The following is a 27989-nucleotide window of genomic DNA, read 5'->3' as shown; positions in this document are numbered from 1 at the left end:
AATCTTGGATTGGGGTAGCTGGAGACATCGATTGGATCGCCTTCGAAGCCATGGCTGCTGATGGCTGCTCTGCTGACTTGACTGACTTGACTGACGGGACAGCAGCTGACTTGATCTCACATCTTGGCTTTCGAGCGTTGTTCTTGTTTTCGACACGCGATATCACCTTCGTTGTAGTTGATACGAGTGACGGGAGCACTGAAAAGATAACAGAAAGAGGAAGAGATGAAAGGGAAGACAAGAGAGGAGAGAAAAAGCCAAGAACGACAAAAACCTGGAGAAAAGGCCCACACGTTCTTTTCGATCGGGAGTTCTGGACTCTGTTCCACTTTTTACAGCGCAAGTTTGATCCACTGAAGCGGGGCATTTAGTCACTAAAGCACTCCACTATCGTCTGTTTCTGCGGGGTTAAGTCCATTGTTCTTTCAGTCGACTTCGACAGCGCAGCTCAACCAAAACACCAAGAACATTATCATCACTTCACTTTCCATTTAGGTTGTTGCCCGGCACTTCAGGTTCGGCTCGTTCTTATCAAGCAAGCTGAATGGGAATACAAAACATCAATTCTAGGTTCATGCTACTGTTGCACGGTTGCACGGTCGTGCAGTTCTCCGAGTGGTTGATACTGTTGCACAGGTTGCGCAAAATAGACCCTTGGATTACCCCAACTCTCCCAACTCCCGAACTCGGGTCTTGTCCGAAGTACGGCACCGTTAGACCGTCCGATGGGATGCTTGATGGGATTTGGTTTGGTCTGTCTCGCGTTGGGCTGAAGTTTTAAGGGATCATACGCCGTGTAGACACTGCAAAATTTAGGGTTTAGTTTGTGTTTAAGACTCGAAACCGGTCAAAAGACGATCGTCCTGCTTGGGTCCTATCGACCATGAGTTTGACCTGCTGATGGCACAGTCAATAGAAACGGCCGAGCTCAAGTGGCACGGTGGCCTTGTTATGTCAAACCTTCAAGTCTTTGCCTCGACGTTATCTCAACATTGTTCGTTCATGTTTTTCGATAGTTGAAGTTTGAGGAATCGGAGAATAACTAAGGGTAGTGTTCTGATGTCAACAGGTCGAGTTACCTTGTGATCCTTGTGATAAGCGTTCGCAAACCAGGAGACATGTAGTACCTGATGAACTACCAGGTTCGCTTCGATGCTGGCATCTGGCAAGAGCTTTATGAGCGTGAAAAGAACTTACACCAAAGAAAGAAAGAAAAATCATATTTCGATGTTGCCAATGCGTGCAACCAGAATTTGACAGCAATCACCGACTTTGTCCTTGATAATACATGTAGTTTTGCTGAAGTTGAAAAGGGTCAAAAATCTTCCCACGCTCGATTGGTATCCTTTGAAACATCCATAACCATAACCAGAACACCATACATGTGCAAGACAACAAGCAAAACCACTGAAAGGACCATAACCTCAACTCCGCAGACCGTTTCACATCCATCAAGGATCAGACTTGAGCAATCAAGCACTCCACTCAGCTTCCATGCTTAAGCCTTCCTCTTTTTCCCCTTCTTCGCCCTATCACCACTTGAAGAGCCAGAACCGCCCTTCCCCAACCCAGCCTGTATCCTCTGAAACTCCTCCTCATCAATCTCGGGCGGCTCCAGGTCCTCCTCCGCCTTCCTCTTGCCTCCCTTCCCCTTCGTCGCCTTCGGCTTAGCCCCATACTTCTCCGCCAATTTGTCAAACATGTTCCCCCTACTCTGCTGCCTAGCCAGTATCAACGCAGCCAGAGCATCTTCGCCGTTATCTTTCTTGCCTTTGCCTCCCTTGGCACCACCCTTGCCGTTACCCTTAAGCTTATCATAAACTCCCAACTCCTTAGCCAACTCCTCCGCCTCTTTCGCCTCGCCCCTCGCAGCTTTCACCCTTGCAGCCCTCTTCTTCTTCGTCTCCTTCGTATACTTCTCATACTCCTCCACTTCGCCTTTCTCAATCGCTTCATCGATCCAAGTCCTGAACCTCTCGTCGTCTTCCAGGACATCGCTCAACATGACAGTCTCATATACCCCATCCATGTCGCCCTCAAACTCGGTGTAAGCAGACAAAACATCTGCTCGTTCTTCGTCAGAGTTTTTGTAGGTCTTGGCGAAAGCCTCGATGGTGGCTTCGGAGATGGAGTCGGCGAAGCAGGAGGCGTAGTATTCGGCCCAGTTGAAGTCATCGTCTTGAGAGAGGGTTTCGGAGGTTGAGCCTGTTGTGTCGTAGAGTTGGCGCCGGGTGGGGGAGGAGAGGATTGCGTAGGCGAGGGCGATTTTTTGGAATTTTTGGGTGGCGGAGTCTTTCTCGGAGGGGGGGACTTTGTCTGTTGGGGAGATGGGAGGTTAGTTAATGCGAGTGAGGGAGGTACGGGAGGGTAAGCGGCGCAAGAGAACTGAGCATTCCAAGCGGGCGCACTGAGGAGAAGGGAGGCAAAGAAAGCCGAGGGCGGGAAAGACAAGGTGGAATGAGAAGATATGGATTGAAAGACGATTCATACCAGGATGATTCCTCAAAGCAGCCTTCCGATACGCGGTCTTGATATGATCAGCAGTCGCATCGCGCTCGAGACTCAGGACCTCGTAAGGGTCGATGGTGGGGGGCTCTTCGATATCGGAGAGGTCATGTTCGTCGTGGTCATCTTCGGAGCCAGACTCGGAAGGAGGTTTCGCGGCTTTTTTGCTAGGGCGCGGCATCGTGATGTCCAGCTGTACAACAGTTTTTCGTAGAAACGCAAATGTGTGCTTTCTGGTGATGCGATGCGACGGATTCTTCAGTTGGTGAATTAAACAATTAAACAATGATCCGGGGAGACGCGACGACGCGGCTTATCTTATCGGGTAACAAGGGTCCGCGGATCTGGAGGTGGGGCTGATGATGTCGCGCGAGACGGACACCTTGGCAGCTGCCCGGGGCAGTGACGGGCCGGCCGGTACCTGTACTTCGAGATGTTGGTCAATCCAGCTGTTGACAGTCATCTCTCCTTCCCTCAACATCACCAGCACCAACCATAAATCAAGATGACTTCCTCAATCCAACCAGGAGACCACAAGGCCTACATGCGCCTTGCCCTCTCTCTGGCCCAAAAGTCTCCACCAAAACCAACAAACTACCGCGTTGGAGCCGTGGTCGTGGATGTCCCCTCCAACACCATCCTGGCGACTGGGTACACCTTGGAACTAGAGGGCAACACCCACGCCGAGCAATGTTGTTTCATGAAACTGGCTCAACAACATGGTGTTTCCGAGGAGAAGCTGGCTGAGGTACTTCCCTCGAACTTGGCACTTTACACCACCGTTGAGCCCTGCTCCAAACGTTTGAGCGGGAACTTGCCATGTGTCGAGAGGGTGCTTAGGATGGCTGGGTGCATCAAGACGGTCTATGTTGGGATCTTGGAGCCGGAGAAATTTGTTCAGGAGAACACGGGCAGGAAATCTTTGAAGGATGCGGGAATCGAGGTGGTGCATGTTGAGGGCATGGAGAAGGAGATTCTGGAGGTTGCGACTGCGGGGCATGTCAAGGAGTGAACAGGAAGACGAATACCAACCGACGCATAAATTCAATCTATCGCTACGCTGCTCGCTTTTGCCTTGTCTAAAACTTGGGTCCCTCAAGAATGGGCCTAGCCTCCTCCGTCCTCCACCAGCTCTTCTCACCACCGGGATACTCAAACCGATCCATGCTCTCGGCCTTCATCTCGACCGAATACCCGGGCTCAGTAGGAGTCTGATAATACCCATCCTTGATAACCGACGGATACAAAAAGTGCTCATGAAGATGATCCACATACTCCAACACGCTCTTCTTGCCACTAACCACCACATAATCGATCGTGCTCAGATGCTGGGTATACTCCGGCAACCCGACACCCCCAGAATGCGGGACAATCGGCACGCCATACTTCTTCGCAATCAACAACACGGCCAACACCTCATTCACCCCTCCCATGCGACACGCGTCGATCTGGCACACGTCAATGGCCCCGCTCATCAACAGCTGCTTGAACACCACCCGGTTCTGACACATCTCGCCGGTAGCCACACCGATCCCGTACTCCTTCAGCGCCTCCCGGATGGCCTTGTGGCCCAGGATGTCGTCGGGGCTGGTCGGTTCCTCGATGAACCACGGCTTGAATTCCTTCAGCTCCTTCATGTACGCGATCGCTTCGGGGACCGACCACACCTGGTTGGCGTCCACCATTAGGACGTTGCCCTTGTCGTAGCCGATAACCTCCCGTGCAATCCCTAGGCGGCGTTTGTCCTGCTCCACGGAACCGCCGACCTTGAGCTTGAAGTGCTTGTACCCTTTATCCATCGTCTCCTTGAGCAGAGATTTCATCTTATCCTCGCCATACCCCAACCATCCGGCACTAGTCGTGTAAGCCGGCACCGCCTGACTCTGTTCCGCCTCCCTGATCCTCTCCCCCTTCGTCTTCTCCGTTTCTTTCAACATCTCCACCGCTTCTTGGGGTGTAATCGCATCAGTGATATACCTAAAGTCAATACACCTGACGAACTCTTCCGGACTCATCTCGCTCACGATCCGCCAGACGGGTTTTCCCAAAACTTTGGCCCATAAATCCCAGATGGCGTTGACGACTGCGCCCAAGGCGAGGTGGATCACGCCCTTTTCGGGACCGATCCACCGGAGCTGAGAGTCGTTGACTAGGTGGCGCCAGGTTTGGCCCCAGTTGGAGACGAGGCTGGATAAAGTGCGTCCGCGGATGCGGTCGGCTACGTGGTTGATGGCTGCGCAGACTATGTCATTGCCACGGCCTATGGTGAAGGTCTGTTTGCACGGTCTGTTAGTTTGTGGTGTTTTGGTTTTTGATTCGGTTTGGCTTTTCTATTGGAAATGGGAACGAAATATGGGTGTGGGAGTGGAACAGATATGAAAGAGAGGAGGAAAACGAACCATGCCATGTCCGGTATACTTTGAGTCCGTCTGGAGAATGCAATAAGCGGCAGAGTAATCGCCAGCGGCATTCATGGCGTCGGAGCCGGTCTTGTCGAGAGAGGTGGGGAAGCGGACATCGCGGGTTGTCCAGCCCGTTATTGTAATTTCTTGTTGTTCCGACATTGCGATTGCGTTATGTTCAAGTTGTTCGTGGTATGTCTATCGTAGCTGCTGTAGGTGAGAGGTCCGATGGTGGTGCAGGACCGGAAGAGACGTGAGAACTGAACTCCTTCACAATGCTTTCCGCTGATTCACGAAGAGAAAGGAAAGGAATTGGGAACAAGTTGTATTTCAGTCTACTGAACAGCAGTTCCTCGAACCAAGGGAAATGGTGTCTCGGTTTCGGCTCATCGTTTGCGAGGCCCAACTCCCAAAAAGCTGTCATCGTCGGTCATCTTGAGCCGTTGGAGACTGGGGTAAACTGGGGAAAACTGGGGAAGAGGGGACGGTTGTGAGGGGCATGGTGGGGTTAGCCGAGGGAATCTCAGTTAGCGTGGTACTTAATTATGTCTGCAAACTAGGCTCAGTTTTGTGTACTAATCTAACAGATTTTGAGGCCTAACAACTGATCATCGTCAGCAATTGAGTCTTCTGATTGATGGATAAATACAAACCTAGCTTCTGCAAGTGGGGGCCATTGATGGGATTGAACCGTTCCTATCATCTTTCATCCTTTTTCAATTTGGATTCTGGACTCGAGCTATCAAGGTTCCCAAAGTCAGCAGACATGAAGAAATCACAAGCTTCGTTCGGGTTCGAAATAGTGATTGGCCCAGTATATTCAGCTTCAAGGAGAAAGTGTCGGGTCTTCTGAACCCGTCACCACCGAATTGTCACCGAACACCGCAAGTCGTGTAAGTCGCACGAGTCATTGCTCACTACCATAAATACACGTGGAAATCGTCATTCCGGAGACTCTTGGACGTCTTCTCAGGTACGGTGCCAAGCAATTGGCGACTATCTGAACGCTGGTCAGTGGCCGCGTTCGGATCGTCCAACAGGGTCATGACACGAGAAAGTCAAAGCGGACGAGGTACGACGTCTGTGTTTGTGTCTGTGCAAAGAGTATGTTTGTCGGGTTGTTTTTCTCAATGGCAAAGGGCAGTCAGTGAGTGGCCAGTCGTTGGACAAGACGACTGTTACTTCTATAAAAACCAGAAAACAATAAACTCAATCAGTGTTGATATACTCCAGGATGGAAGAGGGCAAACCTCCAATGATTGTCCCTGCCAAAGCCGATTGACAGTCAAGCGATATCGGCCTGTTCCGACGATTTCCATGTGGCACTGAACCACGAGTCAAGACCCAGGTCGATCTCGCCGCTTCACAACGTCTTCTTCCATGTCCATAGAAGTTTTCTAGAAGATTTTGTTGGGTCACCTGCCCATAGTCCCACTGTTCCAGGCTCTGATCTCACGATTGTTGTTTCCTGGACATCTCGGAAGTAACACGACGACTCCAGTGCCTGGCACTTCGATAAGTCAAAGCATCAAGACCGATGGTTGTGTTCGTCTTGAAGGAATCAACTTGAAATTCTTCAACAATTGCTTATCAGGACTTTCTCCAGCAGGGGGTAAACATGTCGGCATGACCTCACTGTCATTGACACAGTATTCTGGGGTTAGGGTTGAAATAGCGAAGTGCGCTAACAATTACCAACTGACCCACTTCACCAAATGCCTTTTCCTTGGCAGTGGTTTCGCGAATCCTGAAACCTCCATTTTGACTTTCTCCTCTTTCCAGCCAAGAAGCCGTGATCACCAGCTCCAGTCACACGACAATGGCTGTCTCAAGAGGCACACACGCTCTCATATCCGCAAACGCTACTCGTCAAGCGGCCCCATGATATATGGACCGGCGAGACTTGATTCAGCTGAAATGATGGAGCTGACTTGAGCAAATCGGAAGCTCTTATCACAATGTCAACATCGCAACCTTCCCCCGTGGGCCCCCGTCGGTGTCATTGTTCGAGATGACCGTTACGATGACGGCTGCCTGCTTTTTATATATCTTGGTCCCTGCATAAGTGGAATACACGTGTACGCGATCATCGGTTTTGTGGAATTCGATCAACTCTCGTAAGGACCGGATTTTGAAAAGCGTCAGAAAGCTTGGATGACACGGGGAGTGGAGGTCATCGGCGCTTTTCAAGGGTTCCAGTATCACCATTTTTAAGGCATTCTAGACTTTGACTGGAAGCCCAGGAAAGCCGAATGATTCAATGTCTACCAACATGCGTCAGTTCAGGGTCTTTTTGGCTAATTCTGACAGGTCACCCTGGACAAGCACCCTCTACAGTACCAGCCCTGTGAGTGAAGCCAAATCCGGTTTTGGCATTGGATGGGAAATCGTCATGGGTCCCCCCCCTCCCCCATCCCACTACCTCCATCCACACTACCAAATGAGTGATGGACACTCCAACGTCATATTACCCAACAACCAGCCTTCGCTATGTTTGAGGTCACGGAGAAAAACCATTGAATATGAACTCCCCTTTTCATGACCGCGGCAGTGTTGCACACAATATCTCTTCCCATATTAACTGACCATCACCAGAAAGTTGTTTTCTGTCTGATCGTCAAATTACCACAATACAACTCACACAATGACGGGAATGGAACGAACAAGAGAGGCCTTCCACCTCATGACCACCAATAAGGTCCCGAAACTGAGGCGGAAACTTCAAAAATCTGTCTCCAAGTCAAAACGCACCGACGAACCGAGGAGGGTGGTATCAGACACATACAGCAAGAGAAAATCCTCAAAACACCACATCACCACTGCCGACATCAGCAGTCCCATCACAGCTACACCACCGCTTTTACCTCCTGTGACAGTAACACCAGGAATCAGGGAGCCGGAATGGTCAGAATACCTATGGCACTCTCCTCCGCGGACACCTCCTCGGCCTCGACGGTACGACAGGAACCAACAGCCACAGACACAACCAGAACCCAAAGAAGATATCCCAAACCCCGATTCACCCGTCAGGATCATTCCCGAGCTCTCCCACCTCGCCATCAGCGATGCCGACCGCCGGGCATCTATGAGCAGTGGTGATCCCTCGTCCCCGGTCTCTCAAGGCTCACCAAGACGCTGTGCAAAGACACCCATCTCCTTCATCGGCCAACTAGAAAGTGGAAACATTCCCCGGCCACGAAACGCTCTAGCAGACGAGAAGCGGTCCAGCGTTGCACAAATCGCCGAGGAATCTCGCGCCCTTCTGGAATCTCGCAACTCCTCCATCTTCTCCCACGCCCGCTCAGACCCGACATATTCCAGAGAGCAGCTGAGGAGACAACAAACCACCTCATCCTCACGACGGGCCCAGTCCCAACCACCAATTTCACGAATGAACACCACTCGCAACCGTCAGGTTTCAGTCGGGAACGGAAATGGCCACCGCAACAGCCACACCGGCATTCACAATTTGGAGCTCGCTCCTTCAGCACTCAACATCTCCCCTCGACTCTCCTCTTTCACAAAACCACCAACAACGCCCAAAACTCCTTTACGACCGCAACCCTCGCCGAGATCAGACAACGGCACGCTAGTATCCTTCGACGATGAAACCGTTTACTTCAAACCCGACTTCGCCTCCCTTCATTCGCCCTCAATCTCCGACTTCCCTCTACCATCACCTACTCCGGCACCAATAATCCAGAAAGATCTCTCCCTACAAATTTGTCTCGACCTTTTGACCAGAGACCTATCAGCGCATTTGATGCCCGGTTTGAGACATCGACAAAACCGGAACTCGACGGGGGGGAAGAAGGAGGAGAAGTTGTCGACGGAGACGTCAGCTCTTCAAGTGTGGGTGATGATTGAGGGGTATGAGAAACTCCGGGAAGAGTTGCTCCAGGAAGGGAAGTTTGGGGAGGTGGATGGGCAGCAGAAGGAGGCGGTGAAAGCCATGTTGGAGACGTGGTTGAGTGCGTTGTATAAGATTTATGATGAGTTGAGTGAGGAGGCTTTCGAGGTTAGGGATGATAACGGGAGTGAGTGTAATTATAGTGGGGATGAGGATGGGTATGTTTCTGAGTAGAGTGGAAGAGAAAGAAGGGGTTTATGATTGACAACTGAACTGGTGGTTAGACTTGGCATTGGGATGGAGGACAAAGGGACCGGAAGGATTGCAAGGATTGGATAAGATTATACCCTGGAAACTGGAAAGACAGATGGATGCATTGGGTCGGAAGTTTGGAGTTAACTGGTTATGAATTAAGATTGCTTTCGGTATTCTAGATAGCGGATAATAGATGGACAATGATTTAGCGTTCAAATCTTCTCCTTAGCCCTTTCGTGACCACTCCTTGTTACATGACCGCTGCACATCTCCCGAAGAGCTCGCGATGGCGAAAAGAGCATCAGGGGAATGTTCACCCTCAACCCCAACGAAGTGTTCGATCCTCTCCACCATCACGGCTATGGTAGCCGGGCTTTCGCCTTGACATCCGTTCCGAGCTGTACATAGTACTCTTCGACATTATGATCGGAGATAGTTGTCTGTCTACTTATATACTAGTTTTATCACATCACGGTTCTTGCCCATAAATGGTATGCTGAAAAATGAAGGGTTTGTTTACATTCATAACATATTCACTGACGTCATTGTCCCTTTCGTGGCGTACTGTGTAATCAAAATGGCGCTACTGTATTACACACTGTCCCCGCATCGCGACCACTGCATCTTCAATTCTAGGCTTCCCCAGATCTTGGCGCATCCATCTCCATTTCCATCATCACCGAATTCGCGATTGTTCGTCGCGTATTGGCTCACCATACTAAACAAAATGGACGACGACTTCGACGACGCCGACCTCCTCCAAGCTCTCGCTGCCTCTGAAGCAGCAGCAGCAGCACGACAACAACGCCAACCCCAACGTCCACCACCACCACAACAAGCACCACCACCAGGCCGCGGCGTCGTCCAACCTACCCCCCAACATCTCGACAAACCTCCTCCCTCCAACTCCTCCTCTTCTTCGTCACGAATAATCCAACCAACGCCCCAACCTCTCCCCGGCGGCGTCGCTGTCCCAGGTGGCGCCCGCTCCTCATCCAGCTCCTCCATCCTCGTCTCCCCGCGCCAAAAAGGCAACCCAGTTCTCGCATCCATCAAATCCACCGCCTGGGAATACAGCGACATACCCTCCGACTACGTTCTCGGCAGCACAACCTGCTGCTTATTCCTCTCACTCAAATACCACCGTCTCCACCCAGAATACATCTACACGCGCATCCGCGCCCTCCAAAACCGATACTCGTTACGAATTCTCCTAACACTAGTCGACATCCCCAACCACGAGGAACCTCTCCGCGAGTTATCCAAGACATCGCTAGTGAATAACGTAACTGTTATTCTCTGCTGGTCAGCGCAGGAAGCGGCGCGGTACCTGGAACTTTACAAAAGTTATGAACATGCCAGCGCTGCTGCGATTAGAGGCCAGACGAAGAGGACGTATGCGGAGCAGATGGTGGAGTTTGTGACGGTGCCGAGGAGCGTTAATAAGACGGATGCGATTGCCCTGGTGAGCACGTTTGGGAGCTTGAGGAGTGCTATTAATGCTACGACTGGGACGGGGACGGGGGCGGAGGGGGAGGAGAGGTTGGGGCAGGTGCAGGGGTGGGGGGAGAAGAAAGTGAAAGGGTGGAGGAGGGCGGTGGAGGGGGGGTTCAGAGTTGGGAAGGCGAAGGGGAGGAAGGCTGTGACTGATGATAGTGGGGGAAAGGGGAAGGGAATGAGTAAGGTGCTGGAGGAGGCGGTGGATGTTGGACTTGGAAGGGTGGTTGGTTCGGAGAGCGGGACACAATCACGGACGCAGACACAGGCACGGCAGCAGGGGACCGGAAGTGGGACACAGAACAGGGCTGGCACTACCGGACACAGGCCGGAGGACGATGATCTGGATAAGATGGAGACTGTTATGGCTACTTCGGGCTCGACCTCCACTACTGCCGCCGTGGCTGCTCGTAGACGAGAGGAAGAGGAACTCGGCGGTGGAATTGCTGCTGCGTTGGCGAAGTTGAGACAAGGAGGTTGAGGTACACCAACCAAAACTTCCCCAACACGTTTGTTTGGGTGCCATGAAAGAAGAGCGTGTCTGTTACACCCAAGCACGCGGAAAGAGTTACTACGGGCATCTCTTTGAATCTTCTTCTATCGACGACATGACGGACGGAATATCTTTACTCGCCGTGCTGACGGTGCAGCGCTTAAATACTAAGCCATAGTGCAACTTACTCAGCATTCACACCAGAAGCATCGGCACATCGGTCAACAAAGCAACATCTTCGCACCCGGTTCAATGTCATCCCAATGATCTTACGAGTATGTCCCGACAGTCAAAACACCACAGCAACACCGTTACCCCTCACAAGAAATGTGCGGCACCTTGCGGCTCGCTGCAGGTCCGGGACCACAGACCACAAGAACATCTTAACACAACGTCCAACATCCGCGTGGGCACGAAGGACAACAACAGATGACGGTAAAGTCATGCACAGAACACCTGTCTCACGACAAACTCGAGCGGCATGCCTTCTGGGCTGTTCGATAGACTGAGCCATAAGGCCCAAGACTCAGCCCTTCTTCTATGTCTCTGTCTTAAGAGTATGTCAAAATCAGACGAGTGACCACGTCTAAATTACCAGACATATCAAATGCACTCAAATGCACGACCGTTGGGCCGTTTACGCAGCTAGTATCCAACCACCTGTTTACGCACGCTAGTATGTGGGTAGATGGTTTAGGAAAATGCATCATTTGGCCCTGGCAGCTGGATTGATTGATATCGTTGGGTGTCGTTTGGAGCAACGATACACGACATCTCGTATGTATTGTGTTGTTGTATGCGATGGAACTCTGGACGGGTGCTCTAGTTTGGAGCATACAAACCTCCTTCGGACCTTTTCCATCCTGACTCCAGGTTACAATATTTTCATGAAAAAAACAAGAATCGGGTACCTTTCTATACCCGGTATTGGCACCTCGCTTTATATGGTTCAGTCGAAACGTCGTTAAGCGGTCCATGCTGATCTCCAACATCTCTAGCGGTCATGATGATGGCGGGGGCTGGAGTTGGAGTCTGTGGGACTCTTGTCTCACCTATAGTCTCTGATATACCGCTCTTATACCGACTATACCGACAATCTCCTACCAAACCGGAAGGTCTTCGCAGATCGACCAATTAGCCCAATAAGGTCGAGTTCAGCTTGCCTTTAGCACCCCAACATAGCATGAAAATAATGCTTCAGACAAACCATAACTCCGGAAGGGATCTGGGCTTTGGGGACATTGATGTCAAGATATCTCCAGATCCCTTTCCTATTTCCATTCCCGGTTCATTTCCCCGCCAAAACACAAAGCCCCGTCAGTCCTGTGTATGCACATCACTCAGCTTTGCAGATCTTTTTCCAACCTTGGCGGTGCAGCTTTCCTCTCGTCATGAATTGACACAACCACCCGCCCGCCAGTTCTACAGTGTAGGTAGTATTTGGTGAAAGCAGATGAGAGGGGCACGGGACAATGCCTCTTGATGCCTTTAATCCTACTCTGTTTAAATTTCTCAGACATTGAAGATATTAACCAACCTTCACGACTCCTCAGTATCGTCAATGGAGAAGGTCGAACACGTTCAAGTCAAACCGGCCGCAAAGCCACCCTCATGTAGGAGACTGCAAGTTGCACCCAACAACGAGATGCACTGCATTGTCCTGCATACAACCCAACGAACACAGCGCGATATGTACCGGTATGCAGTGTAGACACTCAGACATCCAGACATGCATCCGCATAAGGCACATGCCTACCTCGTCTCCTCGTCTACCCGATTGCCGGCCTCCTTCTCCAACTCCAAACAATACCCCAATTGGCCAAACCAAGAAATGATTGACCCCTTATGACATCTGGACATCCAGGAACTGGTTGTCGTTCCTTCCCAGATTCAGTTCTTGTAGTCACTGTCTCTGATGCCACCCCTTAAGAGTCAAGACCCCATGTCAACAAAGAGGAATGCTTGCTGTTGTTGATCGATGAATCGGTGTGAATAGACCGAGAGATATTTTCCCCTCATTCCTTGGACCGACCCGAGCGACCCCAAGATGGATGGGCCTTGGCTTGGCAGATTCGAAGGAAACCGAACCGAGTATATACATCATGCACCTCCCACCTCCTGGGCCTTGCTCTTCGCTTCGTGCCTGGACTGCACTGCACGGCCACGGTTGAACCCCCTCTCTTGGTTTGTCACCTACCTACAGACCAACCTCCGCCTCGTTTCCTGAGTCTTCTGCAGAGTGACCGCGTGGGAATCGCCTCTTACCTCACTGTTTACCTCAGTCGTTCGTTCGTTGACTGACACTCAACTCACTCATCATCTTACTCGTGCGTCTTCGTTGTCTTGGCGAGCTGCGGTTTACACGAGCCCCCAAGGTCCACTTTCGGGGAAGACCGTTGACAAAAAAGGTCACTGTTTCCCTTCAACAAGACCAATTGAGGTCTGATGCTCACGAGCGTTGTTCCTGGCAACATCATGTATCCCAAGACGGCAGCGTTCCTGGCGGGTGCCTTGACCCTCACCCTCACCCAAGTGCACATGGTCACTGCAACACCCTTCCCCCAACCTCAACCGCAACCTCAACAGAAGCACATCGGGACTGTCGACTCTAGCTCTGCTGCAGCTTCGTCTCAAGCTGAATCTGTCTCAAACCAGGGGAGACGAGATGCCGTCAAACAGGCCTTTCGGATCTCTTGGGATGGTTACTACAAATATGCTTTTCCGCATGATTCGCTGAAGCCGGTGTCGAATTCTTGGGAAGATGACCGGTAACCTCCCCCTATCACTTCCCCTTCTCATCTCCTTCCCCCCTTCTCGCCCCTATCACTTCCCCTTCTCACCCCCCTTCCCCTCTCACCCTCACTATCAAGATGCTCATACAATGCACAGAAACGGCTGGGGCGCCTCGGCAATCGACGCATTCTCCACCGCCCTCGTCATGCGCGACTGGCCTGTCGTCTCCCAAATCCTCTCCTACGTCCCCAAAATCGACTTCACCACAACCTCCACAGAAATCTCCCTCTTCGAAACCACCATCCGCTACCTCGGCGGTCTTCTCTCCGCCTACGACCTGTTGATGAGCCCTCCTCTGGTCTCCGATCCCGATTTCAACTTCACCTCCAAACAAACAGACGCTATCCTCTCTCAAGCCATCTCACTGGCAGACGCACTGTCAGTGGCATTCGACACACCCTCCGGCATCCCCGATAACGTGCTCGTCTTCGACCCGAAAACCGGTCCGAGGAGGGTTGGTCAAAAGACCAACGGCATAGCTACCATTGGCACCTTGGTGCTGGAATGGACGCGTCTTTCCGACCTCACTGGCAACAGCACCTACGCGCGACTTGCCCAGCGCGCGGAGTCCTTTCTGCTGAACCCCCAACCTAAGGCCATTGCGGAACCTTTCCCGGGCCTGCTGGGAACAAACGTTGATATCTCCACGGGTCTATTCGTCGATAGCTCAGGCGGCTGGGGCGGCGGGACTGATTCGTTTTACGAGTACTTGATCAAGATGTACTTGTACGACCCAGACCGGTTTAGTTTGTATCGCGACCGCTGGACACTGGCTGCCGACTCTTCGATAAAATACATCGCTTCGCACCCTAGTACCCGCCCGGACCTAACTTTTCTCGGAGGCTGGCGCAACAAGACCCTTCGCTTTTCGTCAGGACACCTGGATTGTTTCGACGGCGGCAACTTTATCCTCGGCGGGCTCACCTTATCTTCCTCCAAATATCTGGAGTTTGGTCTCGAACTAGTCAAGTCCTGCGCGGAAACCTACAGTTCCACAACCACAGGCATCGGCCCCGAACTTTTCTCCTGGCAAGACTCCCGCACGCCGCTAAACGCCAGTAACAACCCGGTCCCTCCGTCAGCTGAAAAAAAGGCATTCTACGAGGAAAACGGGTTCTGGATTACCAACGGACAATATGTTTTGAGGCCGGAAGTCATTGAGAGTATGTATTATGCGTGGAGGGCGACTGGCGACGAAAAATATAGGGAGTGGGCGTGGGCGGCTTTTCTCGCGGTGAATGAGACTACGAGCGTTGAGGACAGGGGGTATAGCAGCGTGGATAATGTTAATGAGAGGGGAGGGGGGAGCAAGACGGATTTCCAGGAAAGTTTTTGGTTTGCGGAGGTGTTGAAGTATTGTTGGTTGATTTTTCAGGATGTGAGTTGTTGCCCTCTGCCCTTTTTGGTCTCTTTCCACTTTCTCTTTATCCCTCTCCCCCTTTTCAAGAGGATCTGCTTTGTTGCCACGACTGCCATTGTTATGGAGAGGAAGTGGGGGGAAGTCAAATGTGAGGAATATGCTAACAAGCAAACAGGAGGACGACCCCTGGCAAGTCAAGTCTGATCGCACAAACCAGTTCGTTTACAACACCGAGTGCCACCCCCTCAGGTTGGCAAAGGGACGTGAGACCCAGCCCTCTTCTTCGTCGTCGGGTTCTGGTTCCAGTTCCGGTTCCGGGTCAGGTTATGGCTCAGGCGGCGACCGGGGCGGAAAGAACAATGGACACGGCCACCACCAAGGTGGACACCAGGAAGGGCAAGGTGTGTGGAGGTATGGAGATGACGACGGGTATGGAAACGGGAAGGGGAGGGAGAAGAAGAGGTTTTCTGGTCCTAGGCATGCGTAGGTGGTGTACGTACAGGGTACATGTACCATAGGTGGTGAAGGAGGTATGTAGCTGATTTGGATATAACGTGACAGCGAATAGTATACGAACGTTCCTAAGCATGGATATCTGTCTGTTGATGAGTGAGTGTCGACTCGAGCCCACAATTGGAAAGGTCCAATCAAGCCTCAATTAGTTTCGTATCCACCGTGTCTGGAAAGCCATGTATATATGGATGGGTGCGTCTAGGCTGTTGGCCGTAGGTAGGTGCACGTCGGTAAGGTCCATATGTCTCCCCTACTTACTTCCTATCTACCCTTTCCATCGCCAAAGACCCCCTCGTTTTTTCTTATTTAGTACCAGGAAGAGCGCAAAAGCAAAGGAAAATGCCAAATGGCATTTCCAATGTCTTCAACTATCTAGCAACAGATCAAAAAAGGGCAAAAAGCTCGGTCGCGCCTAAGACTGTGTTGGCATCGAACCAGCATGCGCCAGCTAACCTACGAAAGACCATTGCCAACGAGATAGCCGGTTTTCATCAACGGGGTCGGTACATTTAACCACTGGGCCATGAGACCACTGTGGGCCCTTCCGCTGTGCTAAAGGGGTCGGATGGCGGACCTTATATGGTGCCTGTGCCTGTGCCTGCGGTAGGACAGGGCACCTTGGCTTAGTGCCGCCATGCCGGGCGGCCGGGGGACGGGGTGAAGGGGTGAAGGAGGGAGGGGTTCTGTCGTCCAATGTTTGCGGCAGTGGTAAGGGTGCCGTGGGCTGAACGTTCAAGGTTTTCACATGGGTTTACTTGGGTTCACAGAATAGACGATGGCGGGAGCTCAGTTTGACAAAGACACTCAGTCCTATTCCTTTGCTGAGGCCATCGTCACTTCTTAACGTCCGCAACTCCTGCTCCAGACTCTGACCCCGACCCCTCTAACTCCTGCCTCTCCCACGTCCTCCTCTTCGCCTCTTCATCAGCAGCCCTCGCCGTCGCCACAGCGTCCAATTCCACCCTCGGGTCCATGAAGTTCTCGCTCGGATGCTTCGCAATCCTTGCTCGCGCGGTGTGAATGGCGTCAAGTTCCGCCTTAGCTTCCGGTGGGTCATTATTCCCAAGGGCGAGAACCTTTGGTTCTGGTGGTGGTGGAGCAGGTTGAATGCGAGGGTCTTGACCCTTCTTGTGTAGTAAGTGAACAATTCGTCGGCGAGTTGCTTTCGCTGTTCGTCGCGCTTGTCTCTTTTCCTTCGACGGTACCAGATCCCTATGGCAGCTGCTAGGAGAACTAGGACTGGAATGACCACGCTCAATATGACGATTCGTCCTGTTGGTGTCAAGCCAGATAAGTCAGAATCTGATTTTGATCCGCTGGTAATTTGGTCAGACGGTTGGCTTGACTCTGACTCCAATGGCGAAGTAGAAATGGCCGTCGAGGCCGTTGTCCTCAGTTCCGTATCCCCAGTCACTGTATCACTCTCGACGTATTTATCTGAGCTCGTCACAGTATTCCGGTCTTTTTCACGCCAAACCAACTGGACAGCGGGGGCTTGGCTCGTTGCGGTCGCGATAAGGGGCGGGTCGAATACCGGGCAGCGAGGCAGACACTTGGCGAAATCGGCATTGGTGACGATGGCGGAGTATTGGAAACTTGTTGATCCTTCTCCGTCAAAGTTCGTTTCGCAGCCCCATGCTCGGTAGGTGCCTGCTTCCATTCTGGAGTAACACATGGGCGCAACGATTCGAGTTGGCTCAGGGAGGTACGTTAGTTCGAGGTTGAAGCCACTGATGATACCAGAATGCTAGTTTCTGGTTGTTTGAAGTGTTGAAAGAATCGGAAACTAGAAGCTTTGCGTTGTTCATGTTTTCACCGACTTGCCTCGGACAACAAAACCCAGCCGTCTCCCCCGCTTCCAAGACGTTGACAATATTTCCCACCCCGCCATCTTTCTCCATCTGGCCATGACTGATGGTAGGACCTGCGTTGTCCATCCACCCGGACAAGCTAGGCCCAGCGAGTAGAAGCCCCATGGCGCTTCGGCGTTGGATATAGCATTTGAGGCTTGTGGGAGACAGGATGCTCGCGGTGTGCCCAGGCAGTCCTCCGCATAGGCTCTACACGTATTGCCACGCTTTACGTCCAGCAACTCGTAACATGGTGTACAGTCGGAAGGAGCCGTGAAGGTTGTCGTCAGAGGCCCGAGGACAGATCGTGTAAAGGAGGCGGCGACCAGGGAAGTTGATGATGCTGAAGCTACGGGCATGGTTGTCAGATTTGGCGTTTCTGGCGGAGAAAAAGAAGGAATGGAAGAGGGATTCGACTCACATTGGGCCCTGCGATTGACGAGAATGATCCCTTTCCTATAAGACTTTTCCTTTCATGCCATGAAGACATGGGTGAGAAGACAAAAGGGCATTGTTGGTAGTATTCCTAGGTTCAGTCTCTAGAACGGGCCGCCACGTCGGCGACCACCCCAGCTAGTGCGGCCCGAGGGTGTGGTTCATGATGGCCAAGGTCTAGTCAACTGCCTATTCTGGCTTCGTGTGATGGTCTGTTGGTGACGATGTCGGAGGGTTTGCATCTGGGGGGGGCTTCTTCCTTGCATGTGGTGATAAAATTTTCGAGTGTTAATGCGCACTTCCACAAGGAATCAAAGCCACTCGGGAATATGTGGATGGAGTTGTTAAACTGGGTTTTGGATCTGCAAGGAACCGCCAGCTGAGGACTGAGTCACGATCCCTTGGGAAAAAAATGAGAAATGAGCAGATCTGCGAGACCGATAGTCGACGGTGAGAAATATGATCCGATGTCGCTGATGTTCATCATGATGAGGAAGTTGAGTTAGGAGAAGGAAGCGGGAATTCGAGAAAACGAAAAATTGGGAAACCCAAAATCATTCGAGCGCAAACTCGCATCCCGTTTCCGTGGTTGTTCCTTCCCTCTTGCCATTCCCACTCCGGCCGGCTCCTTCCTCGTCACATAGAATAGAACATTACATATCGCCAACAACAAGAGCGATAACAAGATCAGAGCACCCCGTTGAAACGATGGAAACTTGGAAGTGCAGGCCTGGAAACGAGAATATCAAGAACAAACGCTACTAATACAGTGGTATCATAAACTCAACCAACTCAAACTATCACCCATTATTCCCTCCACTTCGCCCCAAGTATCTTTCGACATTGTGTCTGTAGCAGACCAAAAACAGTAGCAATGAGCAAGCAAACCAAACACATACTCAGGTGTCGGGATATCAAAAACCAAAAGAAAACGCACTCCTGCAAAACCACTCCCCAAAACAAATATCAAGCCCCGTTAAGCTTGGGCTGACTAGCCGTAGGAGTAGGAGCACCACTACTGCTCATAAACTCATCGGCAGTAACGAACCGATCCAACCCGGGTCTGCTTCCCAAAGTGCCCGGCGTGCCAGGAGTGAGAGGAGTAGGCAACGACATGCCTATTCCCCTTGTGGCGTCCAGTGGTGCGGTGGCATAGTTACGAACTTCGGCTTCTTGGGGGACAATTCTCTCCGCCTCCTCCTCCTTGCTGTGTCCATTGACGATAACTTCATGCTTCAATGCACTCCCGCCAGCCTGTTTGCCGTCAACTTCAGCAGAGGCAAAGTCATCAGCACCGGGCATCAAAGACAAATTGTCCCTCGACGCACCAGCGCTGCCACTGGTACCCGGCGGACTTTGCAAGATACTTGTACCGGTCGTCATCTTACTCTTTCCACTCTGCAGAGTAATCATACTAGCCGTCTCGGCCTTCTTTCCCAGGCTGAACGGAGTTGCCAGACCATCGACAATCGGCCTCTTCCCCGTGGCTCCGACCTCCGGGGCCTCATGATGCTGTTCCTCCAGCTCTCCTTTGCGGTAAGCCAGAATCTCATCGATATGTGCCCTCTCGTGGTCTTCATCTTCTTCATGAGGGCCCGTCTGCCCCATATCCGCAACACTCTTATACCTCGACCCTGAGGCAGCAGACGGTCTGGTACCGAGACCAGGACGATCCACACCGGCGGCTGTCTTGCCCTGAACGCCGGTACCTTCCTGGTTCTCGATATCGGTGTAGCTCCTAGCGCCCTCGCCGCCGTCGGCGCCCTGGACGGTCTTGGTGGTAACATCCCGGTCTGCGGCGCGGTCGGCCTTTTCTCCGCGTTCCATGGTCATCTTGTCGTGCTTGCTGCCCCATACGCCCCAGAGTGACAGACCCCAACTCTTCTTCTCCTTCTTCTGGTCCTTTTCGCGGTGGCCAATCTTTCTGCGGCCTGCGAGCGCGGAGGGAGGGGGAACGTCGCCGCTGGGGAAGACTTCATAGCCGCCTTCGCGCATGTCCTTGATTCTCTGCTTGTGCACCTTGGACTTGGTGGAAGCAAAGCGGGAATCGAACTTCTTCTTGTGAGCGAGCCACTTGCGCACCGGGCCGGCTTTGATTTGGCCAATGGCGTTTCTGTCCATGCAGCAGGCTGGGAGGTCGGAATGTTCGGGGAGAGGAAGGATCAGGCCGGTGGTGGTGACGCGTTGGCGGATCATGTGGTGGTGGAAGGGCGGAAGGGGGTCGCCTGCTTTGCCGACGGCATTGGCTTCGTTCTCCAGTTCGGCAACCGTCTTGGCCCTCTTGTTCTTGACCTTTTTGTTGGTCTTTTTCTTGGGCTTTTGCTTTGGGTCTAGGTTCGGCTCAGTTGGGTCAACGGCGGGTGAAGGGATGTCCTCGTCAGATTCATCCCCGCCGGAGTGACCGGAGATAACAGAGACGTCATCATCGTCGAGAATGTCAATATCCCTCCGCTGAGCGCGGGCTAGTGCCCAGGCGCCGAATTGGGCGATAGCTCGGAACTGGTATTTCGCTGGCCGTGTGAAACTCAAAGTAGGAGCCACATGGCACAGGTCATCCCAGACTTGGAGCTGGACGTCGGTTGGTGGGTATTGCTTCAGTTGAGCCCAGGCGTGGTCGTCCATCATGGCGTCGGGTGGGAGGTATTTCTCGGGGTGGGCGCACTTGTGGGCCAGGTAAATCTGTTCGTCTCGCAAGATCTCCGCCCCGCCGGTCATAATCAGCAGAGGAGGAAGACCGCCGAGGGTCGGTTGCAGAACTGGGCTAACAAGTGGGTGGTTGAGCATCTCGTTGGTGGTGTACATCTGGATCTGCTCCTTGATATCGATCTGTTGGCCGTCGATCGCAAGTGACAACCGAGTAGGTTTGTCGACAACGTCGCCAATGGTGGGAATGCCGCTGTTGGAATCTGAACTGCCCTCCTTCACGCCGTCGCCCTTCTTCTGCTCGACAGCAATCTTCTTGAGCTCCTCCATCTCATCCTCATCAGGTGGTGGCCATGCCCTAGACGGTCTATGATGGAACCCATGAGGGGGGACATAATCCAGTGGACAATCTCCCGCGACACTGGGGAACGAATGTGTGAGATCGACCCAAGGACTGATCAAAACCGCACCAGCTGGCAGGGGAATGCCCTGGTCTCTCAGAATCACCAACAACGACAACACCATGCCACCACCTGCCGAATCGCCCGCCAAGATAATCGTCTTTGGCTCCTGCTGCGTCAACAAGTACAGATACGCAGCCAAGCAGTCCTGAATTCCACACGGGAACGGGAACTGTGGCGCCAGTCTGTACTTGGGCGCAAACGCTCTGGCCCTCAGCTTTCGGGCATGTCTCTGAATCATGAAGCGGTGCTCATTGACACTACCAAAGAAGTACGCGCCTCCATGAACATACAACATAACACGATTGCCCGGGTCGGCGTTTTTCTTGCGGTCTTCGTAGTCGGCCTTCATCTCGATCCACTCGGCCATCATGGGGCTCTTGGGTTTGCGCCATTGCCACCAGTCGCGGCCGCCGACGCGCTTGATACCTTCGGGACCGAGCTGTTCGTGGAGAAGGTTGGCGGCGTCTGCGAGTTTGTCTTGGGGGATTTCGACCTCGTCGACGCGAACCCAAGAAGGATGAGGGACCCATTGGCCGGTGAAGGCCTGGAGTTCTTCGACGGGCCGGGAGGATGCGAAGTCGAGGAAGGATCGGATTAGGTGGAGGCCTTCGTCGTAGGAGAGTCGCTCGGTGGGTTTTTGGCGGACTCCTTTGCGGTTAAGATACTGTTTTTGGGTCTGTTAGCGAGCGATCATGTGTGGATTGTTTTGGGTATGAAAAAGATTAAGGTTTCTTCCGGTGGTGGATGTGGATGAAAGAGGAAGTGTAAGATGGGATGATTCCGTTATGAATGCACGACTTACATGACTGAAGAGGGTGGAGACGACTGTTGGCGTGACGGCCATGCCAATCGTCGCCGTGTTTAGAGGAGGCATCTTTGCTCTCTGTTACTCTCGCCCTAATGAGTGACAATCAATGGTGTTTTATGTTTTCTTTGGAATGAAAAAGAGAGAGCACGGCCAAGATAGCTTAAATATCGGATGTCAAAGCCCGACGAAACTAAGGGATCAGGCTTGAAACGGGCTTCAAGGGGCTGGGCCTGTCACTGAAAAGGGATTGGTTGGTACCTGAACACACAGGAGAGGACGGGACAAGAACATGCAGTGGGCTGGAGCGCTAATTTGTTTGGGAAAGACGGGAAGGGTCAACCACTACCAAATGGGGAACATGATGTCATTCCCATCCATTCAGAGAAACAATCAACAGAACAGGAAAAGTAGCTTTATGAAATACTTACATAAAGTAACTCAGGGCCATGTTTGGGTCCGAGTTAAAGGGCAATCACATCTTGCCGCGTTGTGGATTAGTGGCACAGCGTTTGGTACTCAAGTTACACGAAAAGGGGAAAAGAGCAGCTTCAATATTGGATCAGATGCTGCCGAGAAATCGTGAAATGACGATGTCTTTTGAAAGGGAACGCTATTCGGCACTTGTAGCGCCCAGAGTTGGAAAATGTCCAGGATTGTTATGGCAGGCAAAAAGCTTATCCCCTTATGCTGTCAGGCACAAAGTCCGGGGTGCATAATGATGTGGGGGCACGGGCCACCTGACATCTTCCGTCAAACCAAGTGACAGGCGCCATTCTGCACGCGCGTGTCTTCAGTGGATGCTTCCAGGGGACCAAAGCCCCGCGTCACCTCGAGCTGCCTGCCACGCCGAAGCTATTCCTAACGAGTCCAGTCTTTTTTGTTTCTTCCATCTTCAACCGAGATCCCAAGATATATACACGTTATTCAACTTTGCGACACTGGTACTCTCCGTTCCCTCGATCATTGCCAGTCATCTTCTCGTGACCCAACAGCAACCAAACGGACTCTCTCCGAGCTCCAACAGCATTGCGTCGGTGTCACCTCAACACCCCGCAGACTCCAATCTCCAGAGCTGAGCAGCTTCAGTTCGACCTTCCAACAATCACCACCACCACCCGAAACCAACGTCGCTCATCCTCCACCGTAATCACATAGTCAACACCGCCTCGGCTCATACAACTATTCAAAATGGCGACCCAGTATGAAGGTACGCCCTCTCACCTCCTATTTCCCATCCGCCATCTCGCTCCCACAAGCTCCTCTCCTCCCGGCGCATCACTAACCATCCCACCCCTCCCCTCACAGTTGAACACAACATCAAGCCCTCCTCCTCGGGCCCCCGCCGCCGCAAAGTCGACATGTCAACCTTCACCTCGCATCTCTCCAACATCAACCCCGAGTCCTCCACCTCCTCCAGTTCTTACCAACATCACAACAACCCCCACGCAACCGCCAACCCCGTCGACCTCGCCGCCCTCTACCGCCTCGTGCAAGACCAAATGGGCGTACTGGCCTCTTCCGCACCCACCCCCGAAAACCGCTCCTTCCTCGAGTCCTTAGTCGACACTCTCCAAGAAGACGTTCTCCACCCGCCCACGAAAATCGAGGGCGTCTCGCAAGAGTTTCTGGACGGGCTTGACAGGGTAGACAGGAAGAAGCTGAAGGAGGACGAGCAATGCCCGATTTGCGCGGAGAGGTATCTGGATGATCAGTATTGTCTCGTGGTGGAGCTGCCGTGTCATCATAGCCATCGGTTTGACCTTGAGTGTGTGGGGCCGTGGTTGAGGAGTAAGGGGACTTGTCCGATGTGTAGGAAGGAGGTGGGGAAAAGGAGGGAGGTTGTTGTTGAGAAGAAAGAGGAGGATGAGGAAGAAGAGGATGATATGGATGGGTTGTATGCTTGAGGGGAAATGGGTAGATGGGCAGGATTGGAAAGATTGGAAGGGCTCAAAGGCTGGAATTGCGCTGAATGATATATATAAGGCGTTGAACTTTTGATCATAAAGAACGAGGAAGCAAGCATGATTTTGACGTCTATTAGGCCTATATGCCGATAGGAGTAGCAGTGCTGTTGTACCTGTATCCTCTCCCATGTCATCGATATAACGAAACAGAAGCCAGTAAACATGTGAAATCCCTTTCGTGTCTCATGATGCGTGATGCAGTCCATAACTGTCTTCTCGTCTTCCAGCATAATCCTCTCTGTCGGCCCATCCTCCATATTTCTTCAGCAACACCCTTCTCGGCCAAGCAGGTCATCTTTACCGGGCAGTACTGTTTCTCCCTGCCGGTCCTGTTGTTGTATAGACGATCCTGACCTTGCTCTCCATTATCGGCGCTACCCAGCTCCTACTGCTCTCCAGCCTTGGAAACATGGAATCCCGTCTCGTCTCGACCCATCTAAGCATCCTTAGCACTAACCCCCTTATCCTTAATCTCCTGATAATGCGTCTTCCCGCCCTTCTTGCTCCCCGCCGCCGGCCCTCCACTCTTCTTGCGATCTTTGCCCATCCCCGGCGTCTTGGTTCCCTTGGACATGTCGCCCTCGGTAGGGTTATCGCCCTGCGGCCTCGAGAACTCGCGGTTGGCACCCGAAGTCTCCAAAGGGTTGCCGTTGGACTCTTTGCCCGCTGACTCCGTCTCCCCGTTGGGCGACGTGTTCTTGGGGTCGAAGGCCGTCTTGTCCAGGTGCGCGATGTCGTCGTCTGAGGCGTAGCTGGAGCCTTCGGAGCGCCGAGGCTTGAGCGTCGTGCGGTCTTCGGCGAAGTCTTTGTCTGTGGACAAGGAGGGGGTGGGGTGGTAGGCGCGGGAGATCATAATGGGGGTGGAGCGGGAAATCATGGAGATGGAGCCCGTGGTGGAGGAGGTTTGGCTGTAGCTAACCCTGAGGAGGGTGCTGGCGCGGGTGAAGAGTGTTCGGGAAGCCATTGTGTTTTGGTTGTGGTTTTTGGTGGATGGGCTTATGAATTGGTTCTTTGATGGCTGTAATGCTCGAGGGATCCCTCTTGTTCGAGATTGTTTGTTTTGTTTGGATTGGACTGTGGTGGTGAGGGAGACGCGTTGACATAAAGTGTTGTTGTTGCTCGGTGTAAGTGAGGTGCCTTGATGCCCATCAGGGACAAGTGACGTCACCAGGTGCGAACGCTTCAAACAATCTGGGGAACTGATCGTTCCCGCTGTGGGGTTGATGAACGACAGTCAACTTTGACAATTCTGAATTCGGTTCAAGATCACGATTTGAGAAAGCAATTGGAATTTGAGAATGGCAGTGGCCGAAATCAAGTATGATATTCACTTTAAGACTTTGCATTTGATATCTGGACTTTCGAGCTTGTTCTGTCCAGCTCTTCCTCAACCTGTCTCCGGCACCTTCCCCGTCTCTTGCCTGCCGCAGCCAGTTACCTGCCACTGTCTGCCTGCCGGCAACACTTCTCTCACTTCACGTCCGTGCGCAAGTGCAATTTCCGCCAGGTGCAGGGAAGTTTGCACTCGTGCACGAGCCACCTCCCAACACCTCCCAAAGGGTATTTAATAAGGGCTCCCCTCCAACTTTCTTAGGATTTTCTTCTCTTTTCTTTTCTTCATACTTACCTTGGTTGACTGCGCGGAGCTCAAGAAAACCGCGTCGTATGGCGGAGAGCCTGCATTGCACATCGTGGTGCTAGCCGTCATGAATTGTCCTTCGGGGCCGTTCCGGCCGTAATTTTTGATGTCGAAAATTGCGAAAGCAAAACCAAAACCCTTTTTCACTATGTTCGTCCCTTGAGGGGGGCGACGTGGGGAAGAAGCTTCGTGATTTGAGTGCGGCGATGATAGATAGTGCTGTGCACAAATATGGGGAGGAGCAAGTGCTGTCGGTTTCATTTCAAGGTGACGGGAGTCTGTCACGGTCGTGATACTGAAAGTCTGCAACCGCGATGTCAAGTGTCGTCCATCTCCAGTCGCTTGTCGATGTCCATCTCGTAATAGTTCCCAATCTCCCTATCAACAGTCGTATCGACGAATTCCCTGACCCATCCAACTCCGTCATTCGGATCACCGGCACCGCAGTTCCTCGCAATCCACAACAACCCGTCGCATTGCGGTCCGTCATTGTGATGCTCCTGTCTTGGGTTTCAATGGCAAATCTCCACGTTTCATTCCATCTCGCAATCGCAAGCTCCATGTTTCAATCATCACTTATCTTGTCTCCATCATCTCCATATCGGCTCCACGGCCGGAGGTTAGCAACATCGGCTTGCAACCCTATCCCACGACATCACCGCCGAGACCCTTGTTCCGCAGCACGCATCGGTCTCTCCCGACGTCTCATATCCGTATTTAGCAGTTGGCTATGGAGGTTTGAATGCTCAATGGGATCATAATCACCATATCAGACTCGATATTTTCAACGGTTGCCAAGGCAGTCAACATGTTCTACCCACGCTTGCGACGCTCATCCACTCTAACCGTCATCAACCTAGAGTAAGCTAGGGGTTCATGGTCCCTTTGTTGTTTCCGGAAGATCTTTAGAAACAATTTCACGACTGTCTCAAGGACCAGGAGGGAAGGAGTCCGGCCGACTGGTTCAGATACGAGATGTTTGCCCTTGTCTTGATCCCTCGTCTTGGAAGTTCATGCTTGGACAGTGAAGCTATCGTGAAATTGGTTAAGCGTTTGTCCCAGACAGCTTGGGAAGCTATCTCAGATCGAGTCAAAGCATATCAAACTATTTATCGCGAGCATCCAGTCTAGTCGACTTTCAATCATCTCGGTAGCTCTCCTACCGAGTGCCAAGTGGTGGAAAATCCCCCCATGCAAACATCTAGCTAGGGGCTCATTACGCCAGGAGATCGCGAGACATGGGCGTTTCCATTTCCCCAACCCAGTTCATCGTGACCACAATGAATCAAGGTCGGAATGTGGGAGGAAACTAGCAAACGGGTCCGAGACTGGATGACGTACACCACGGGCATGGTCTACTTTCTTTTTCCGCTGCTTGTTCAATCGAGTTGAATTCGCGCCCGGAGTAGTGCCCGAAGCGAGCGATGAATCCATCGCTAATTTGGTCTCGCAGACTGCTATCATGGAGTTCAAGCCTGCCGGAAGTAGGTAGTTAGACACTTTGACAATGAGCCATTCGGCAGATATTCAAGGCTTGACATGGAAGTAAGCTACCAATCTCTGTCGAAACCCTCTCGGCTTATCCAGTGTTCTAGTGATGTGACTTGCTACCAAGGGTGGTAAAGATAGCAACGGGTCACGCTGTGATCGAAAGGATTAACATCTTGATGCCCTCGGCAGTTGTCAAACAGTGCTTCATGGAGATACGAGGAAGATCTTCCCTAGATATTTCCATACTCTGGGGAACCGAGATATGTAGGTTCTCCTTCTCTCTCTACCAAGAGTCACACCTCGGGATGATACCCTCACCGATTCTAAAGGCGCTGCCAATGGCATCAAGATGATTCCCGTTCTTCACGATCATGAGGTTTTCAACCCGGTTAAGGAACCTCAAAACACCGCTAGAGGGCATCTGGTATTTCAGGATGCGAATAGGCTGGTGTCCAAATAGTCATCTCTCCATTTCAGGTGGATCAATAACCCGTCGATCAGTTTTGTTAGGAAAGTGACGACGCCACAACGGGAAACCCGTCCTTCTACAATTGAGTAAGAAAAGTGACAGAAGCCAAAAATGGAAAGCTTCCAGAAAAGCGGTAGAACAGTGGACATTACCGTCAAAGAAGGAACAAGGGGTTCGAAACCAATCAAATCAATCACTTTTGCTTTCGACTTTCCTTGCGACCAACCACACACAAACGGGCCAGCCGACCAATTACCCCCCAGATCTCATTCAATCATTCAATCACGTTCACACACCTTCTTGGGGGCTTTCTCACAATCGGATTCGGAGGTGGCGGGCGTGGCGGGAGGCCATTCAGGCCAGGGGCGCGCGCGCGTGGCAGAAACGGAGAACAGAAACGGGCATAGATCGTAGCTCGCCACCACAGGAACTGCCAGGCGACCTCTTTGTCCGTTTCCAATCGGTGACCCTTCATGTTCCCTCCCCGCCTGATGATCCCATGCGGTGATAGCTACCTACTGTGTATGGGTACAGGCGCGATGCAACCCCTCCCCTCGT

The 27989-nt window shown here is 52.2% G+C and overlaps 9 protein-coding genes across 9 annotated transcripts; 5 read left to right on the top strand and 4 right to left on the bottom strand.

Moving 5' to 3' along the window:
- Positions 1-131: 131 nt before the first annotated feature.
- On the bottom strand, positions 132-2686 carry SMAC4_03879 (uncharacterized protein; the record flags this gene model as incomplete). The annotated part of the gene is made up of 2 exons (XM_003347733.2): positions 132-2316; positions 2491-2686. The coding sequence occupies 2 exons, from the start codon at positions 2684-2686 to the stop codon at positions 1499-1501; spliced, it is 1014 nt and encodes a 337-aa protein (XP_003347781.1). The 3' UTR covers positions 132-1498.
- A 291-nt stretch (positions 2687-2977) lies between these two features.
- On the top strand, positions 2978-3517 carry SMAC4_03880 (uncharacterized protein; the record flags this gene model as incomplete). The annotated part of the gene is made up of 1 exon (XM_003347734.2): positions 2978-3517. Exon 1 carries the CDS (start codon positions 3011-3013, stop codon positions 3515-3517), a length of 507 nt encoding a protein of 168 aa, XP_003347782.1. The 5' UTR covers positions 2978-3010.
- A 67-nt stretch (positions 3518-3584) lies between these two features.
- Positions 3585-5385, bottom strand: SMAC4_03881 (uncharacterized protein; the record flags this gene model as incomplete). Its single annotated transcript, XM_003347735.2, has 2 exons — positions 4905-5385; positions 3585-4778 (listed from the first exon to the last, which is right to left on the bottom strand). The coding sequence occupies exons 1-2, from the start codon at positions 5067-5069 to the stop codon at positions 3585-3587; spliced, it is 1359 nt and encodes a 452-aa protein (XP_003347783.1). The 5' UTR covers positions 5070-5385.
- A 2038-nt stretch (positions 5386-7423) lies between these two features.
- On the top strand, positions 7424-9222 carry SMAC4_03882 (uncharacterized protein). The gene has a single exon (XM_003347736.2). It carries the CDS (start codon positions 7552-7554, stop codon positions 8989-8991), a length of 1440 nt encoding a protein of 479 aa, XP_003347784.1. The 5' UTR covers positions 7424-7551; the 3' UTR covers positions 8992-9222.
- A 517-nt stretch (positions 9223-9739) lies between these two features.
- SMAC4_03883 (uncharacterized protein) lies at positions 9740-10990 on the top strand (the record flags this gene model as incomplete). Its single annotated transcript, XM_003347737.1, has 1 exon — positions 9740-10990. One exon carries the CDS (start codon positions 9740-9742, stop codon positions 10988-10990), a length of 1251 nt encoding a protein of 416 aa, XP_003347785.1.
- A 1989-nt stretch (positions 10991-12979) lies between these two features.
- On the top strand, positions 12980-16045 carry SMAC4_03884 (uncharacterized protein). Its single transcript, XM_003347738.3, has 3 exons — positions 12980-13770; positions 13892-15173; positions 15331-16045. The coding sequence occupies exons 1-3, from the start codon at positions 13448-13450 to the stop codon at positions 15640-15642; spliced, it is 1917 nt and encodes a 638-aa protein (XP_003347786.2). The 5' UTR covers positions 12980-13447; the 3' UTR covers positions 15643-16045.
- Positions 16046-17881: 1836 nt separating this feature from the next.
- Positions 17882-22573, bottom strand: SMAC4_03885 (uncharacterized protein). Its single transcript, XM_066090016.1, has 2 exons — positions 21863-22573; positions 17882-21724 (listed from the first exon to the last, which is right to left on the bottom strand). Exons 1-2 carry the CDS (start codon positions 21932-21934, stop codon positions 18920-18922), a joined length of 2877 nt encoding a protein of 958 aa, XP_065947652.1. The 5' UTR covers positions 21935-22573; the 3' UTR covers positions 17882-18919.
- Positions 22574-22579: 6 nt separating this feature from the next.
- Positions 22580-23888, top strand: SMAC4_03886 (uncharacterized protein). The gene is made up of 2 exons (XM_003347740.2): positions 22580-23075; positions 23174-23888. The coding sequence occupies exons 1-2, from the start codon at positions 23057-23059 to the stop codon at positions 23770-23772; spliced, it is 618 nt and encodes a 205-aa protein (XP_003347788.1). The 5' UTR covers positions 22580-23056; the 3' UTR covers positions 23773-23888.
- A 380-nt stretch (positions 23889-24268) lies between these two features.
- On the bottom strand, positions 24269-24796 carry SMAC4_03887 (uncharacterized protein; the record flags this gene model as incomplete). Its single annotated transcript, XM_003347741.1, has 1 exon — positions 24269-24796. One exon carries the CDS (start codon positions 24794-24796, stop codon positions 24269-24271), a length of 528 nt encoding a protein of 175 aa, XP_003347789.1.
- Positions 24797-27989: the final 3193 nt, after the last annotated feature.

The sequence above is a fragment of the Sordaria macrospora genome, chromosome 7 (genome assembly GCF_033870435.1).
Source record: "Sordaria macrospora chromosome 7, complete sequence".
NCBI lineage: Eukaryota > Fungi > Ascomycota > Sordariomycetes > Sordariales > Sordariaceae > Sordaria > Sordaria macrospora.
This window is presented reverse-complemented; position numbering and strand designations above follow the sequence as displayed.

What these genes read in the sequence shown, in the direction of transcription:
- SMAC4_03884 (XM_003347738.3), top strand. Translation starts at nt 13,448, where the DNA reads ATGCTCACGAGCGTTGTTCCTGGCAACATCATGTATCCCAAGACGGCA. An exon ending in AATTCTTGGGAAGATGACCG is followed by an intron (nt 13,771 to 13,891) that starts GTAACCTCCCCC and finishes TACAATGCACAG; the next exon opens with AAACGGCTGGGGCGCCTCGG. An exon ending in GTTGGTTGATTTTTCAGGAT is followed by an intron (nt 15,174 to 15,330) that starts GTGAGTTGTTGC and finishes ACAAGCAAACAG; the next exon opens with GAGGACGACCCCTGGCAAGT.
- SMAC4_03882 (XM_003347736.2), top strand. Translation starts at nt 7,552, where the DNA reads ATGACGGGAATGGAACGAACAAGAGAGGCCTTCCACCTCATGACCACC.
- SMAC4_03885 (XM_066090016.1), bottom strand. Translation starts at nt 21,934, where the DNA reads ATGCCTCCTCTAAACACGGCGACGATTGGCATGGCCGTCACGCCAACA. An exon ending in TCTCCACCCTCTTCAGTCAT is followed by an intron (nt 21,725 to 21,862) that starts GTAAGTCGTGCA and finishes ACCCAAAAACAG; the next exon opens with TATCTTAACCGCAAAGGAGT.